Source organism: Heliangelus exortis, chromosome 1, assembly GCF_036169615.1.
Source record: "Heliangelus exortis chromosome 1, bHelExo1.hap1, whole genome shotgun sequence".
NCBI lineage: Eukaryota > Metazoa > Chordata > Aves > Apodiformes > Trochilidae > Heliangelus > Heliangelus exortis.
Genome location: NC_092422.1, coordinates 8,624,649 through 8,643,001, shown reverse-complemented (window position 1 = coordinate 8,643,001; position 18,353 = coordinate 8,624,649). Strand labels below are relative to the sequence as shown.

The 18,353-nt window shown below is 38.9% G+C and overlaps 1 protein-coding gene across 7 annotated transcripts in view; it reads left to right on the top strand.

Moving 5' to 3' along the window:
- GRM5 (glutamate metabotropic receptor 5) overlaps window positions 1-18,353 on the top strand; it is a 262,928-nt gene that overhangs the window by 117,680 nt on the left and 126,895 nt on the right. For all 7 annotated transcript variants that reach the window (XM_071733437.1, XM_071733421.1, XM_071733397.1 and 4 more), the window contains exon 3: window positions 12,136-12,385. In XM_071733437.1, coding sequence (XP_071589538.1) covers window positions 12,136-12,385 — 250 coding nt within the window. The remainder of the gene's footprint in view (window positions 1-12,135; window positions 12,386-18,353) is intronic.

Genomic DNA, 18,353 nt, shown 5'->3' with positions numbered 1-18,353 from the left:
GTTGTGTTCTAGGAAGATTTCAGGCAACATGGAGTGATTGTATGGGCCTGAGAAAAATGCACTGCAAAATCTATACCATTAGGTTCCTGATCTTTTCTCAGTGCATAACCTATTTTTCCTGGAAAGAGGGTGGAAAACACCTAATACAAAAGAGGTGAGACCACAGCCTACCCATCCAGTTAAAAGGATCTTTGTAGTAAAAAAATGATTCAAGGATGTGTGACTCACTTGATGTGGAGACATCTTATATGTACTTGGAGACTTGAATATGAAGAGGACTTGATAAATATTGACAGTTCAAACATAAGCAGCAATTGCTTAAGGATTTTGGGACTGAATTTTTTCAAGTACCTGAATTCTGCCTGTCAGATTCTGTCTTACGCTAGAACAAGTAAAGAAGAATTCAGAAATAGGATACATTTCTAGAGATTATATAATGGCTCATCTACCTTACTGAAGTGACTCAAACAGTGTTGAGGAGTTTAATTTTGGTCCTGGACAAATTTTGCATTTGTAAAAGGTTCCAAGAAACTGAAACACTGTAATACTACCTACCTTGAAAAAAAACATGTGAAGAAAGAACTCAGTCAATCTAATTCCACTTCTGTAAGAAATAAGCAATAATTGTAAGAAATGTGTCATTTTCTCCCATCCAAAAAAATGGTCAGTGTATAATGTTCAAAAATAAATCCTGTCAAGTAGTATCTAGTTCAGAACATTTGTGGAGAATGAGTTACTGTGTCTTAAAATAATTCAATTTTTTCATCACACATGACCATTCTTATAAACACATCAAGGAGATATGAATCTAGAATTCCCAGTGTTAAGTGCACAACGGGCTTGAAAACTTTATTCAAACTATTTCTTACATGTTAGCTTTTCAACAGGAATTATGAACTCAGTGGCTTTCTCAGTATCTGTTTTGAATCTGGTTTTAGTAGATATTCCCAACACTGATTTAAATTATGATAAACAGAGTATGGTTATGAAATCTGTAAATAGTACCATGCTAATTGAAGCTGCTACTAGAACAGAATAATCTGACGTTTAAATACTAGATAAGAAATTATTAATTGAGAGTCAGTTCTGCAGAAAACAAGACCCAGATATTGAAATGGATTGCAAGAGTCAACAGAGGTGACAAAGAGGGACAAAGAGACAAGTTGTAGTAGGCTTGCATTGAAAGAGACCATAGAAAAACTAGGGTAAGAAAATTCATGAAAGATTAGTTTGTCTTCCAAGGTGACTGTCCAAGGCAGCCATAAAATCTCCATCTCTGTAAGTACCTTCTAAAAAAACCATGGGTAGCTTAGTTTGAATTTCAGCAGATCATATTCTTCAACTCGTATTTATTATTATCCTTTTCTTCTTCAATTTCTGCATCCAAAAGGTGAGGATAATTGTGTTCTACTTGCTAAGACCCCTTACAATTAAGAAATGAGATATATGCATAAAATATTCAAATGAATTATTAAAATATTCTTCTAGGATGCAATCTTTGTTATCCTCAAAAAAAAAAAAAATTATCCAACATGTTCCTAAAATAAGACTATCTTCAAGAAAGTAGTTAGTCACACAGTATAGACCTTCTCATCCTACACAGCATAATTTAAGAATGATATAATGTGAATAAAATGATTAATATGCCCCAAGAAACTGCATATAATCCCCTTCAAAATCTTTTGCCTGGGAAACACAGGATATCTGCTTTTATCTGCTTTCCAGTAACTGAATATTCATGGATTTCTGATAGACCTTCCTGTTTTCAGAGTTCAGATCAGGAGAGTCATGAAATCCACTCCTGTCCCAAGCAAACATGCTGAAAACAAATGCACATAATCATTTAAAATGAAATTAAGGTGGTCTCTTTGGCCTAGTCTTGCCATCATCTACAATTACTGTGAAAAATACTGGGTATTATTATTAAGACATTCTAGACATACAGAGTGATTATTGCTATAGTGAACATATAGGATGTAGTTACTGTTACAACTAAGCAAATATATGTTGTTGTGAGGCAAAACCATCAGGTTTCATTTATTTGTAGAGAAGTGTGGTCCTTATCACTCTATTATGTGAATTTCTCTCCATACATAATAAATTTTTTCACATGTCACCGCTGGCAAGAAAATGTTTTTACCTCCATTTCCCATATGAGGAGGCAGGGCAGAAAGGCAGGCACTTAAAAGAAAACTCAAAAGATAAATTGAAGTCTTTGAGAGCCTATAAAATCCCTGAATCTTGTTTCTTTTTGCTGGATGACTCCTGGCAGTGCTCATTCAGTGAAACAGCAGAATAGGACACCAAGTGTATTTCAGAAAAGCCCAGTTGCAAACCATAGCAGAGTTAAGTATATTATATGAAGGCATGTTACAGGTAGTGAATATAAAGAAGAATGGTGTTGTTCACTTGTTGAAGGGTCTAAGAATTATAATGTTATATTTATATATATATATTAAATGCTCTATGAAATATAATAATCAATAGCTTAACTCAGAATTGTGATTGGGTCCAAATACCAGTGAAGAAATCCCAGGCAGATGGATTCCTTGGGAATTCACTACACCCACAAGAAGGATACAGGATCACAGACCCAAGTGTTCTCAATACAAAGCCATCTCCTTTCTGCAACAACATTTTGTCTTGAATGGAACAGCCTCCAGTCCAATACTGTCAGTCTCATGTGTCCCCATTTCTATCTGAAAAGTATAACCCTAAATGAAAATGAAATAGAAGTTAGAATATCCCTGGAGTCCACTAGTGCTTTCACTAATGATTTTATTTTTAAATGAAATATAAAATGACTCAGGAAATATCTAAGGGAAATGTCTTAGAGTCATGTAGACAGAAAGAGCTATTTCACAAACAGAAAGTACAGAAAATTTTTAATCTCTCTGGTCTGAGAACAAGGAAAGCAGTCAGAGATAGCACATGTTTCTGCAAAAGCTGTCAAGCTTGAAATCCTTTAGCAGACATTAGCATCACAGAGGACTTCAAACATTTCTGAGTGGACAAGGGCAGAAGATTGCAGATGTGCCAGTTAGCAGGATGCATCAAAGGGAGCTACAGAAAAGGCTGTTTCCAGACTGTTCCCTTTTCTCACATAACAGAGATGTTTAAATGAGTCTTTAAAGTTATAAAGTGATAATTCAAAGATAAACAGAAGTGAGGTGTATTAAGCTGTGAAACTAGGTCATAATTTTCCTAAGAGGAATGAATTTATTATTTGAAAATAGCCAAAAGGAGATGAGAAAGAGAAGAGAAAGTTTGGTATCAAAGTGATACTTCTGAGATCACTCAGATGAGGAGATAATGAACAGATATATTTAACTTAATTAAGTACAGTTATATTTGGTTTTCATTGGATGTTACTTCACTAACATAATTTAAACATCAATTATTTAATCAAAGGCTACAAATGGAGCTGGTCTAAATACGTTTTTACAAAAATATCTGGTTGGAAAAAGAACAGTAGAAGAAACTTTAAAACATCATAGAAAACAATTTATTTTATTTCTTAACTAAACCTGTGGAATTTATTTTAAAATGCCAAAATATTTCAGTTATTTTTTAAATAAACTAGTGTCATGCTTCAAAATATCTATATTTATTTTATTTTACGTTGTAGAAGGTAATATGAGGCTTATATGAAAAATGGTCAATATCTAAATTAAAAATAAGATCATTCTGAAAATTTATTTCAATCGGTCAGAATTGAATTTTAAGAGGATTAGAAATGGAGTGATTTGTTTGATTAATTTTTTTGCTATTATGAAAACAGTCTTTGTCCTCAACTGTAAAAAAACCTGAAATTTCAAAACTGTTCACAGAGAAGGAAGTTAATTTTATAGTGAGTATGATGTTATGGTAACTAATGCTTCTTTAGATCAACACATCTTGAACTGCAGTATCTTCATCTCTCAAGGTAACATGGAGGTAGGCAATTCTTTCAGTTTTATGAGCACTTATTAACAGATAAATGCTGTTCAAAGAGCTTTCAGTTGGAATAGACAAGATGAACATCCAAGAAAATAGATACATGAATTCTCTGTGATCATATAGATAGCAAACGAGAGACTTTACTGCAGTCATCAGCGTTTTATGTCCCTTATAAGGCCTTGACTGGTAGATTACACCCTCTAAATCACTGAAATTGTTCTTAAGGAAAGCAGGTAGAGCAATTTTAAGGATATATTAGGTAGTATTCTTAAGTTAATCACTAAGGGAACTTTTGCCCTGTGACAGTCCTTTGATATTTTCTAGTTCTCTGATACTACTCCAAGCCCAGCAAACAGTATCTGGCTGCTTTGCCTGAAGAGCTGTTTCTCTGGAAAAACCTTCCTTTGACATGATCACTTGGTTCTGCTTGAGGAGCAACAGATAAACCTTCTTGACAACTCCTCCCAAAGAACACAACTTGACAGCAAAACAACTCTTGTGTGGGAACAAACAGTATATAACATATAATGTTTTCATCAAAAGGATTTTTAATCTTGGCTATGTACTCTCCTGCACCACAGTTCTGCAGAGGCCCTAGGAGGAAGTTTCAGAATGACTCCAAATGAGGCATGGTGCTGGAGATATAATGTGGTGTCATGCTGAGGAAAGGCTGGTAGGACTTGTTCTGTGTAATGTCCTTTCACCAGAGCAGGATTTGGATAATTTCATCCTGAATGTTAGAAATTATTGTATTAAAAATCATAGAATCATAGAACCATAGACAATTAGGGGTTGAAATGGACCTTGAAAGATCATCTAGTCCAACCCCCCTTGCCAAACCAGGTCACCTACAGTAGGTCACACAGGAAAGCATCCAGGCGGGCTTTGAATGTCTCCAGGTAAGAGCACTCCACAACCTACTTGGCCAGCCTGTTCCAGTGCTCTGTCATACTCACAGTGAAATATTTCTTCTTATATGGAACTACTCTAGTTTATAACCATTGCCTCTTGTCCTGTCATTAATCATCCTTGAGAAAAGCTTGACTCCATCCTCCTGGCACTTGCCCCTTACATATTTATAAACTTAATGAGGTCACTCCTTGTTCTCATCATCTCCAAGCTGAAAAGACCCAGCTCCCTCAGTCATTCCTCATAAGGGAGATGTTCCACTCCCTTAATCATCTTGGTCACTCTGTGCTGGACTCTTTCAAACAGTTCCCTGTCCTTCTTCAACTGAGGGGCCCAGAAATGAACACAATATTCCAGATGTGGCCTCACCAGGGCAGAGTAGAAAGGGAGGAGAGCCTCTCTCAACCTATTAGCCACCCCCCTTCTAATGCACCCCAGGATGCCATTGGCCTTCTTGGCCACAAGTGCCTCATGGTCATGAGGCCACAAGGCCTCATGGTCATCCTTCCATCCACCAGCACCCCCAGGTCCCTTTCCCCTGTGCTGCTCTCCAACAACTCAGTCCCCATCCTATACTGGTACCTGGGGTTGTTGTTTTCTAGATGTAAGACTTCCCCTGTGCCCTTGTTCTAATACATTAGATATCTCCCTTACCAACTCTCCTGCCTGTCTAAGTACCTCTGAACAGCAACACAGCTTTCTGGGATGTCAGCCACTCCACCCAGTTTTGTGTCATCAGAAAACATGGTGATAGTGCACTCTATTCCCTCTCCAAGTCATCAATAAATATATTGAATAGTACCGGTCCCAGTACTGACCCTTAAGGGACTCCACCAGAAACAGACTTCCAACTAGATCCATCCCACTGACTACAACTCTCTGGCTTCTATCCTTCAACCAGCTCCTGATCCACCTCACTACCCAGTCATCCAGGCCATATTTCTTCAGTTTAACTCCAAGGATGCTGTGGGAGACAGTGTCAAATGCCTTACTAAAATCAAGATAACCTGTCTACTGCTCTGTCATCCATCCACCTGGCTACATCCTCATAGAAGGCTCTTAGGTTCATCAGACATGACTTCCCCTTAGTAAAGCCATGTGGACTGCTCCTGATAAGTCTCTTGCCCTTGCTGTGCCTGGCGACAGCACCAAGGATGAGTTGTTCCATCACCAGAGATAGAGGTGAGGCTGACTGGTCTGTAGTTACCCAGGTCCTCTTTCTTGGCTTTTGTTGAACTCTGGAGTGACATTTGCTTTCCTCCAGTCTTCAGGCACCTCTCCTGTTCCCAATGACTTACCAAAGATGATGGAGAGTAGCCTAGCAATGACATCTGCCAGTTCCCTCAGCATCCAGGGGTGCATCCCATCAGGACTCATGGATTTATGGGTGTCCAGGCTCATTAACTGATCCTTAACCCATCCCTTATCAACCAAGGCAAACTTGACCTCTACCCTGACTTCCCCAGTGGCCTTAGGTTCCTGGGGCTCCTGAGGACATCCTCCAGCAGAATACACAGAGGCAAAGAAAGCATTTAGCAATTCTGCCTTCTTTGTATCATTTGTCACCAGGGCACCCACCTTATTCAGCAGTGGGCCTACATTGACTCTAGTGTTAGTTTTGTCTACCATGTATTTGAAGAGCTCTTCCTGTTGTCCTTAACTTCTCTCACAGTGTTTAATTCCAAGGAGGCTACAGCTTTCCTAGTTGCCTCTCTGCATTCTTGGGCAACAGTCTTATATTCCTCCCAGGTGGCTAGTCCTTCCTTCCACAATCTATAGGTTCTCTTCTTCCATTTGAGTTTACCTAGCAAATAATATCCTTGCAAATGTGTGTGTGTACAAATATATATATACATATGCATGTATATATAAAATCTATTTCCATGAAATTCAGATTTTTGGATTGAATATTTTGTGAGGAAACAACCCAAGAGACATTTGAGTAGAACATATTTTGAGGAGCTATTCTCATTTGATCTGATGGAATGCTTTCAAAATTAACTTATTCTTTAATTTTTTATTGTTTTATACATATGCACAATATAGAAACTGAAATTATATTTTAAAATAATTCAATTAAAATATTTTTATTAAACCAAAATGTGTTATGATTTATTTCCTTTTTTTAAAAATACGCATATCTCCAGAATTTAAGCTACATGTTATTTGATTTCATTTAGTCTGTGCCCTTTAGCATGAAACAATGTTCTATCATCCCACTTTATTCACAGACATAATTATAAGAGGAAGGTTACGATTTTTATAATGTTGTATCAGTAACATGCAGTTGCTGTAGCTGCTCAAGATATTTGGTATTATGTCCATGTTCTTACTACTGATGAATTTTTAAAAATTCATACAGTCATGGCAGTTAAATATGGACACTATCTACTAGGCACCCGTAGTAACAGGTCCTATTGGTGTTTTGCAATGATTAATTTGAATTCTAAAGTTCAAAGACATATTCAAAAAGACTTCCCATTTAGGAAACAATTCTACACCCCCATAGCTTTCACTTTCTGTAAGATCATTCTGGTAATCAATCAACATGTTGCCTTTCATAAAGATCTTCCATCACTCCCACATGAATTTTCAAAATTATACCTACTTAGATATTTTTAGGTATTTCTGCAAAAGTTCATCTTAGTGATGGCAATGAAAGCTAGTAAAAAATGGTCTATATTCCCTATATTTCTTGTGAAATACCTTCTGAGAATTTTAACACGACTTGGCTTTTGTTCTGTGGTTCAGAAGCAGAATAGAATATTGTACTATTCTACTCTTCCTTCTTCATAAAAAGAATGGTAGCACTTTTGCTCAAATAAATATACTTTTTGGTAGGTAGAAGTACTACCATCTAAATAAATGACGTGAGGCTTTTCTTCAATTTCACTTGTGCCTCTTCTTTTACTTTGTGGCTTTTCACTGCATCCTACCCAAAGCAATTTTACATCTTAAATCTCTCTTAAAGGCTGACTTGCATGTATATTCACTGAAACTCTTATGAATTAATTACCTGATAACATTTTGAATTTGCAGCTAAAGCAAACTCTTGTATTAAAAAGATGTATGATAGCCTAAAAATCCCAGGGCAGAAGAAAATGGAGTTCATTGCTCCATTTGGATGCAAGGACTCTCATATCAATAACCTTTAGTGTGATAGAGCAAATGTCAGTATATTTTGTTTATTAACATTAAAAGCCTTGATGTTTTGCTGTGTAATGCAGATAAGATCTTAACAGTTTATGTTCAGAGAGCTTAATTGCCTCAATAGCTGGGTGGGAGAAGCAGCAAGCAGTCTGCAGTTTTCCTGACCCTTTTCTATCAGATGGAAGTATTATTATGTACTGTACTATATTAAGCTTCATTTGGAAAAAAGCACAATCTGTTCTTTTTAAGCTTCTTAATAGTTTCTAGTACTGATTCATTGCAAGTGGAACGAACAGATTGTTATAGTTTGGCTGTAGGTGGGGATGCATATGCTTGAGTTTTGAATAAAATTCCGGCTCTGAAGGAGATAAATTTTTTGCATGATGATGTAATGATTTTGTTAAAACATGCAGAGACATATTGGAGTAGCTTTTGAGCTGGGCTTAGGGCCAGATGTTCAGGTAGGTAACATGCAGGATTCAGGCTGTCATTTTAAAGGAACCCAGCTGCCAGTTGTTGCCATGAGTATGGGACATACTTACAAAAACTATCAACAGCAAGCAGCTCTGATTACAGAGACAGCTCTGATTACTCCCTGACAGACAAACTTTCAAGAGGGAGGAATATCCAGTAAAAAAAATGATACTACCCCCAGTGGAATCAGTCACAATACAGAGATGCAGGTTTCCAAATGCCGAAATGGAGATTGGTGGTGGAGAAGGAGCTGAATATAAATAAATTGATCATAGTTTGGCTCCAGATTGTGTTGTTTGCTGTGTCTTTTCTCCTTATTTGTAACTAGACAAGAAAAAGTAAATACATCTCTCTTCTGTTTAACTTTTCCTTAGGTTCTTTCTGTAAATTTCGAAGTGGAAACAAAATAACTACGTGGATAAATTGCTAGAATGTAGGCAGCTTCATCACAGAGGACTCACATAGGATGTTGCTTTGGTTCCAGAAAAAGAGTTTGAATTAATTTTCACTTAGAAACAAAGATGCAAACTCCTCGGAGTCAGGTTTCAGACGTTCTTACCTTGTGTATCCATGTGTGCAATTCCAGAAGTCTCTGTATCTTTCTCCTTGTGCCATAGACCTGACTGAAGAGTGGGAACTACCCTGTCAGTGGAAATCTGCCCTTGCTGTGGCAGTTTCAGTGGTGGTCCTGTGGAAATGCCTGTGGAAATACCACGATCCCAGGAACCAAATGTGCATGAGGAGCACAGTTCCGTGCAGAAAGCATGGAGATACTCTTCACTGAGAACCCCACATCTCATCCTCAAGAAAATAAGAATATGCAACTGTAACTTCCCCAGTTTATAAAAAAAATTAAAAATGTAACTTCCCTTGTTTCCATCTCCCCTTCCCTCAGTGCCACATTTGTACCTTTATGCATATACAGGTTTTCCACAAAAAGGTGGCTCAAGAAATTCATCCTAATGTATGGTGCAAAGGAGTTCAGCAGAACAGATCTTTTTCCATCAAGAAGTGCTCATTATCCCCACAGTATAGCTCAAATTAAATATACATACCCCATCAAACTTCTTGCACAACAGGGGAATTCACTATGAATAATTAATTAAGTGAAGTTTAATCAGCACTGATCATGACAAGAGCTCCACTGGTGCATTAGTTTGAGGGCCCTGAAGCAAAGATACTTTTTGTTTTCATCAAATCTCCCCTGAGTTCATGCCATACAGCTATATTTTTCCCAGCTGGGAAATTGGTCACTCTCAGATTTGGACTGCCAAGAAGATTTTCTTCCAAATGCTAAGAACATAACCCTCTGTTAAGTATCTTTTGCAGCGTAACATGCTTCTTCTCATTTTGGATGATGCCTTGCTTTCTGTATGTTTTCACAAAATCTCCCTGTCTGGATACGTGATGAGACCATGACATTTGTTGTCAGAGTAACTTTTGTTTGACTGGAAAAGAGTTAATGCACTTTATGTTCTTTGCAAGACCTACTATTATTCAGCTCTGTAATTAAACCTATTCTCAGCTTTACAGCAAGCCTCAGGTTAACATTTTGTATGTTTATAACACTTACAAACAAAGAGCACAGTATCTGGAACACTGAAGAGATCTAGCTCTGAGTCTGGATTCATTCTGAGTTCATTATTTCAGTCTATTTGAGATACACTAAGGAACACATCTTCCTCAAACTTCCAAATTCTATGGCAAAGTTTGATATGATTTTCTGTCTTTTTAAATTTTGTGTTAGGAAATATGAGTCTGATCATTTAATTTGATCCAGATTGATCTGAAGGAGAATAATTCAAAGCAAAGTAGTGCATTTCCTGTCAAACAGTTTAATTTTGTTTTAGATGACCTTGGGACCTGGTGGGAGTTATATGTGACTACCTCCATTTTTCCTGCAGACTTCTGAAGCTATAATACATCTTTCATGAGGCACCACATTTCTGACCTCTAGCTGAACTGTTTCAGCATCTCATGGGAATCATTTGATGCTCATGCATCACAGGAAACACAGTGTCTCCTAAGAGCATGACACATGGGGAAGCACTGGACACCTGATTTACAAGTCCCAGGAAACACTGGAACAATTGATTTTAAAAATCCTATGATATTTAGTCCAGGCACAACTTGCATAGTAATGTCTTTCCCATCAGACCTGATCACAGCAGGGAGGAAAATGAAAGTCACATTAGCTCAGCAGATCTGTATTTAGGTTGCTGTTTTAGTTGGGTACCATTTGGAAATTTCAAGGTCTCAGTGACTCGTTCCTGAGTGACATATTTCCCCTCTTCTGATCTTTGTCTCTTTTGCCTATTCAGTTGGTCAGATCTTCAAACTGGCGACTGTTTTTCACATTCATGTACAGAGCTGAGCCTAATACAGCTTCTAAACTCTAGCATCAGAGCAACAGGAACAAATTCCCAGGTGGGCAAGCTGAATGCCTGGTGGCTCCAAGGTCACAAAACCAGGAGATAGCCCACATCCAGTTGTCTGATCCTCACTGCTTCACACACATTGGCATTGTCAGTGCTCTGGTGTATTTGTAACTGTGCTGGTAAAAGAAAGAATTTCCCTTTAGAGATTCTGCAATTTACAAAGTAACAAATCACTGACAAGCAGCTCCTCCCAGTAGCATTACTTTAACATTTTCAGTCTTACTAATTTATTGACCATGTTTCTGTAGAATAGTACTTAGACCTTAAGACAATATTTTGGAGAAAGTTTTCCTGCTTCAGGGGTCTTCTAATTTGAATGAGACATGAAACAGATTTAGGCAGACAGATGGAGGAGCACAAAGAACCAGGACAATCCTGGTCAGGATGATTGTCAGTGGTATCAGTACACCCACTGATGAAGTACCATGACTTTTATGTGGGCCTGGAAAGGAGGAATTTTCCATGATGAGAAAGAAAGAAATAACAATAAATGTATCTATCTGCTTATATTTTTTATCAGCTTATCCCATCGATGAAGAATAGATTGAATGATTTTTTTCCCTATGTGTTGGTAGACATTTAATTTAAACAAAAACAAGCAAACAGAAAAAACAACAAAACAGAAGAGTAATTATTTAATCTATGATTTTGTGGTCTCTGCAACAAGAATCCTATTTTGCCACTCATCATTGTCCTGAATCACCAGAAGTTCTTTCTTTTAGTATGTTTTACCTTTAAGTGTAATTAAAAAATGCTGCTTTTCAGAATAAGAACAAAGTCAGGTTATTATGAGTCACTGTTTTACATTGCTTATACTTAAAATATTGCATCTAAAAATATAGTCTGAACGTATTTTAATTTTTCTGAAATAAACTCAAGAGAACTTGACCACATTCAGTCAACGTCAGAGAATCGTAAGAGACTGCAGTTTATAGATACATTGTTGTGCACACTGGTCTGGATCCTCACAGGAATAAAACAGCCTTTGCTTTCAGCAGAGATGTAGGCTGCCAAACAGAAATGAGGTTTCTAGAAAATTTGTTTTATCTTGACTTGAAAAATGATTATCTAAAATGTCTAGGGTTTTTTTGTTAAAAGGTTTGGTTTTTGTATGCTGATCTCTGTGCAGATAAGTTTTATATTCTTTAAAATATTTGCTGTTTCAAAAGCAAGAAAAACTTCTGCCAATTTTAATATATGCATCTGTGTTTCCCTTTGTATTTAGGAAACTACGGAGAAAGTGGAATGGAAGCTTTCAAAGATATGGCTGCCAAGGAAGGGATCTGCATTGCACATTCCTACAAGATCTATAGCAATGCTGGGGAACAGAGCTTTGACAAGCTCCTGCGAAAGCTTCGGAGCCACCTGCCCAAGGCAAGAGTTGTTGCCTGCTTCTGTGAAGGGATGACTGTGAGAGGGCTCCTAATGGCCATGAGACGCCTGGGACTCGCTGGTGAATTTTTGCTGCTGGGCAGGTGAGTAATATCATGAAATTACAGCCAGTGTCTTGAATGAGTAGGGCAAAAGAATAAGACAGTCCGGTCAAGCAAACACATCCTCATGGTGTCTCCTAGACATATCTAAAAGATAGAAAGTAAAGTCAGCCATGTCGTAATGGTACACAGGCTACAACGACATGCATCATTCTCCTGGCATGTCACGCAAACAGAGTCTGCTTGACCAGTCTTAATAGCATTGTGTAAGAGAAGGCTGGCACACAAACATCTAATCTGTATCATGCATTTTGGTTTTTGCAGTTTAAAATAGATTATGTATGTATGCATCCTGAAGCTGTGCTTCGTTTGAGTAATACAGTGTTAAGAATTGCTGATAGGGCCTCTGGGTGGACCTCAAATAGTTGTTCCCAGAATATAGTTTGTTAACTATTAAGTTTTCCTCCTTAGCTGATGTGTTGACATGTGCTTACTGTCCTAAAGGCAATATGTAGGTAATCCTTGCTCTTATCTCCATGGTGTCAGTGGTTCCTTCCATAAACACCAAAGGAAGAAAGGAGATCTCCATCAGATGTGTTCATCCATCAGGAGAAGACCCTTGACTAGTGAGCAGAAGAGTAAAAGATATTGATGTAAACCTAAGGGGATCTTTCTATGTGCCATATATTCAACAAGGGACACTAAAGGACATGAGAAAAATTATGTACTGACCACAAAATGGAGTATACCAGGAGCCAGACAATCTGGCCTGCACTGTTAGAAAGAAGACCAGATGCTGTCCCAAGCATGAACTCTACAGGAACACAAACAAAATAGTGTCAGTGAAACTAGAGATCCTGGTGAGACCTTCAGGGAAACTTGTAAGGATTGCAATTCTGCTTAGTTATCTTGGAAGCTGGGGCACTGACATTGTCTCACTGACAGGACACCTGCCTCTCCTGCCAGTCTGCCATGTTGCCTTTACCCTTCCCCTGGGTCAAAGGGGAAAACAAAAAGGCAACAACAAGGACTTTTGCCTCTGCCCTTACTTTTTAGCATCAGCCTACATTTTGGCAATTTCAGGTGTGAATTGTTGACTTATGTTTCTGTCATACGGTAACTATGTCTGCCCTGCCTTTCATATACTTGTTATACAGGCTCTTCCATGGATTATCTTGGTTCTTTTATGGACTGACACCCAAAGGAACCATAGCCCTCAGGGTGAGATTTACTTAAATATATTTGGAGTTCTACAATTAATACACTCCCATTCCTGGGACATCAGGATTCCCTCTTTAGTTACAAGAGAAAAACAGAACCTTCTTAGGTCCCTTGTTTTTAATGTGGACATTTAAAGTAACTCAGAGAAATCATGTTCTAGAAAAGGCCTTGTATAAAGATTATCTTGATGACTGACTTTGGTGGCAAAACTTACTTTTTAATTGTTTAGAGTAAAGCAGAACAAACACCACCTCCACTGTATTTAGCTGAATCTGGTGTAATCTTTGCTGTCTTCTTTTAACCTAAACACAAAAAGTTGCCAATGCTCTGCAGCAGCACTCAGATTTAGAGGCCTGTAAGAATAATTTTCAAAAAGTATGTTTACCATTACCTCTCCAGACTCCAAAATATACTTAATTTTGTATGGGTTTTGTTTCTGTAAAACAGTGCTAATTTTAGTCCTCCAAGACACTCCTTAGAATAAGGAATTCGGTAATTGCTGATTGTGGATAAGAATGAAGAAATACAGGTCTAGGTCTTCAAAAAAGCAAGGTCTAGAGAAAATTAACTGTGGCTTTTTTGTCAAAAAATACCTTCTTCTAGCTGCAGTGGGAGCTGTCATACCTCATTACAAGAGAGTTGCTATTCACTATTTGACTTTTATTCACTGAAGATAAAGTGTTAAATTGAAAGTAGTAAAACCAGATCTAAACCAGAAAGAAAAAAAAAAAAATAGTTCCTGTAGGGATTTAGAGGTCTGTTTTTCAAAATTGTGGCATGCTGTGTTCTCCCCATTTTCAGCTGTTTGGCTCTGTTGGCTATGAATATTTACCTGTTGGTCCAGAGCTAAGCTGACTGGTTGGTTCTGTGGAGAACAGCCTAAGGCAGTGACCTGAGATCGATGTGATACCTGGAATAACCCATGTTTTACAAACACGTGATGTTGGGACTTTTTTGTACATCAGTTATACAGATGAAAAAAATACATAGAAAGACTTTGTAAAGGAAAGATGTGTCAGAGCACTCATAGGGTAAAGAGCTATATCTGAAATAAAAGAAGGCTGATGCAAGCAATTTATCTTGTGAAGCTATGCAGGAAAATGAATTAGGTTAAGATTTATACTGCCATTCCAGCTCTGATCCTGGAGCTGCTCTGGGCTGCCCTTTCAACTGTGGAGGTTATAAGAGGACAGTCAAAGTGGAGGGGGAGTGCCTGTTACTGAAAAGCAATGGGCTCAAATACAAAAATTTATCTGCTAATAGGTAGGTTTTTGTTAACCCACAAACACATTTTGCTTCCCCCTTGTTCTGTGAAGTAAAGAATTATTTTATTTTGTTTCTGAATTCACAGAAAGAATTAAGTTCCTGAAACCACATAGATGTTCTATGTGAAACCACAAGAAATCAATATTTCCACTTTCTGTTAGTTTTTTGTTGTTGTTCAGTTTTTCTTTTGGGTTTACCTTTAATGTTTCCAATCTGAAGCCCAAGTGCTAGCAAATATTTACCTTGTGCATCCTGAGGAGTTGGACTTAACCTCAAAAATAAAAAGATGACTTTCAGTTGTAAAAAAAACCTATTTTTTTTTTGACCCAATGTTCACCTTAAATGAGATACACACACTAAGCTTCCTCTGCTTGTCTTTATTGCTTGTGTCATTCACAGATCATGTGCCAGTAGATAACCTTTCAGATAAAATTCATTAGACAACAAATGATACATTTTCATCACAGAATAACTGGAACATATTTCAGAAAGAAATATGGAGTATAGATTGAGTAGATAAAAACAAATTGTAAGCTATTTTCAGCTGTTTCTCATTTTATATAATGGTCAGTTTTCTCCTGACTACCAGTGCCTGATATTTGAACAAAACCTCTGTGATCACTACAGTTGGTGATGATTTTTTTTCTGTAACACTCTTGGGATGGGACTCGGGCATGGTGTTGGTAATATCAGTATCAAGAAGAGGCAGCTTGAACAGAGATATTTTGGGACAGAAAAATGTTGAGATACACTTATCCAAGCCTTGCATGCCTCTTAGCTCAGGCAGGTAAAACAGGTACAAGAGAACTGTTCCAAGCACAGGCCCGTCAGCCTGACCTCAGTGCCTGGCAGGGTTATGGAACAGATCATCCTCAGTGTAATCACACAGCACCTGCAGGATGGGCAAGGAATTAGACCCAGCCAGCACGGGTTTAGGACGGGCAGGTCCTGTCTGACCAACCTGATCTCCTTTTGTGATCAAGTGACCCACCTGGTGGATGAGGGGAAGGCTGTGGATGTGGTCTACCTGGACTTCAGCAAGGCCTTTGACATCGTCTCCCACAGCGTTCTCCTGAAAAAGCTGTCAGCCCACAGCTTGGATAGGGGCATCTGCGCTGGGTTAGGAACTGGCTGGAGGGCCGGGCCCAGAGAGTGGTGCTGAACGGTGCTGCATCCAGTTGGCGGCCGGTCACTAGTGTTGTGCCCCAGGGATCAGTGTTGGGCCCGGTTCTGTTTAATATCTTTATTGACGATTTAGATGAGGGGATTGAGTCCATCATCAGCAAATTTGCAGATGACACTAAGCTGGGGGGAAGTGTCGATCAGCTGGAAGGCAGGAGGGCTCTGCAGAGGGACCTGGACAGACTGGAGAGTTGGGATGATTCCAACGGGATGAGGTTCAACAAGGCCAAGTGCCGGGTCCTGCACTTTGGCCACAACAACCCCATGGGGTGCTCCAGGCTGGGCACAGAGTGGCTGAGAGCAGCCAGGCAGAAAGGGACCTGGGAGTCTGGATTGACAGGAAGGTGAACAGGAGCCAGCAGTGTGCCCAGGTAGCCAAGAAGGCCAATGGGATCCTGGCCTGTATCAGGAACAGCGTGGCCAGCAGGTCCAAGGAAGTGATTCTGCCCCTGTACTCAGCACTGGTGGGGCCACACCTCGAGTCCTGTGTCCAGTTCTGGGCCCCTCAGTTCAGGAAGGAGATTGAGGTGCTGGAGCAGGTCCAGAGAAGAGCAAGGAGGCTGTGAAGGGATCCAGCACAAGTCCTGTGAGGAAGGGCTGAGGGATCTGGGGGTGTTCAGGCTGGAGAAGAGGAGGCTCAGGGGAGACCTCATCACTCTCTACAACTCCCTGAAAGGAGGTTGGAGCCAGGGGGGGGTTGGGCTCTTTTCCCAGGCAACTCTCAGCAAGACAAGAGGGCACAGTCTCAAGTTGGGCCGGGGGAGGTTTAGGTTGGACATTAGAAAGAATTTCTCTATGGAGAGGGTGATCAGACATTGGAATGGGCTGCCCAGGGAGGGGGTGGATTCTCCATCGCTGGAGGTTTTTAAGAAGAGACTGGATGTGGCACTCAGTGCCATGGTCTGGTAACTGCAGTGGTAGTGGATCAAGGGTTGGACTTGATGATCTCTGAGGTCCCTTCCAACCCAGCCAATTCTATGATTCTATGATTCTATACTGTAGAAGTAGTTATTGTGCAGACTTACAGAGCAAAAGGCAGAAATTTTGCAAAGACTTTGATATTTCAAATGCAAGACAGTAGGACTTTTCCTTCCTTAAAGAGAGAAAAAGGAGACAGGAAAATAGAGGCACATAGAGATACAGTAGTTTGCTCAACATCTCAAGCTTCCAAACAGCATCTCAGAAGCAGTATTGATGTGTAAGGCATTACTGACACTTCTATATGCTTCCTGTTCCAGTATGTGTATTGTGTGAAATATTTACTCTGATAATAACTTCCTTGCTTGAGTAAAGAGAACTTAATCAACATTATCAATATCTATTCTTTTACATAATTGACAAAATAAACACAACCAGAAAAAACATGTAGTAGAAATGGATATATTTCCTTCAGCTCTTGTACTGATTCTGATTGTCAGCTGTCCAGTTGGAGAAACATGACCACAATTTATCAGTCTGATATAATCTCCACATGGCTCTTAGATACTTAGTCAAGTGTTTATGGGAATAATAGAGAATTGTGTCTTATAATATCTGCAGCAAAGGAATGAGAAATTTATAGCTACAGAGCATCCCACAAAGTTCCCGTGCTTCCTTGATATGCAAACAGACCTTGATGACTATGTCCTTAAAAGTCTTTGCAAAGATTTACAATCCCATCCTGCATTTTCAGAATTCACTACTTTTTGTGATACCAAAGGACTGTGCCTCAGGACAAGAGGAACTCTCTCAAGCATTGGTGGAGCATGTTCAACTGAAGGTGAATAAAGAGAGGACACCAGTTCCAGAAGTGTGATGATCAAAAGCAATTTAAGTGAGGCTCTGCAAGAAGGGACAGACCCAATGAAGCAGTGACCATTCTTCTCAAAACAGTTCATGTATTCTCTAGCTTTAACAAATCACCTCTACTAATAAATACTTTGTTTCTGAGGAGATGGATTGGAGGAAATTGTTATTGATTCTGAGGCTTACAGGTACGGCAACAAGAAGAGCTACATAGAAGGCGAGCAATAGAAATGAGGATAATGAGGGAGAATAAAATGGGGACGCCCATTAGGTTCAGGAAGTCCCCAAAGTAATTTTGTTGTTAGGAACTCAGCAATATACGAATAAAACCTGGTTAGCCACCAGAAAGGGAAACTACTGCTGAAGGAAAATTAAAGCAAGATTATCTGAGGGAAATGAGTTCTTTTCAATAATTTAGAAAGAGATCTTTCATGAGACTTGTAAAAATGTCTGTTGGGTGAAGATCTCACTTTGCAGAAGATGCAAAAAATTCCCTCCTGAAAGTGTGCTACATGGTATGGGTTAACATGCCTTTTCCTGTGCTTGTAAAAGTCCA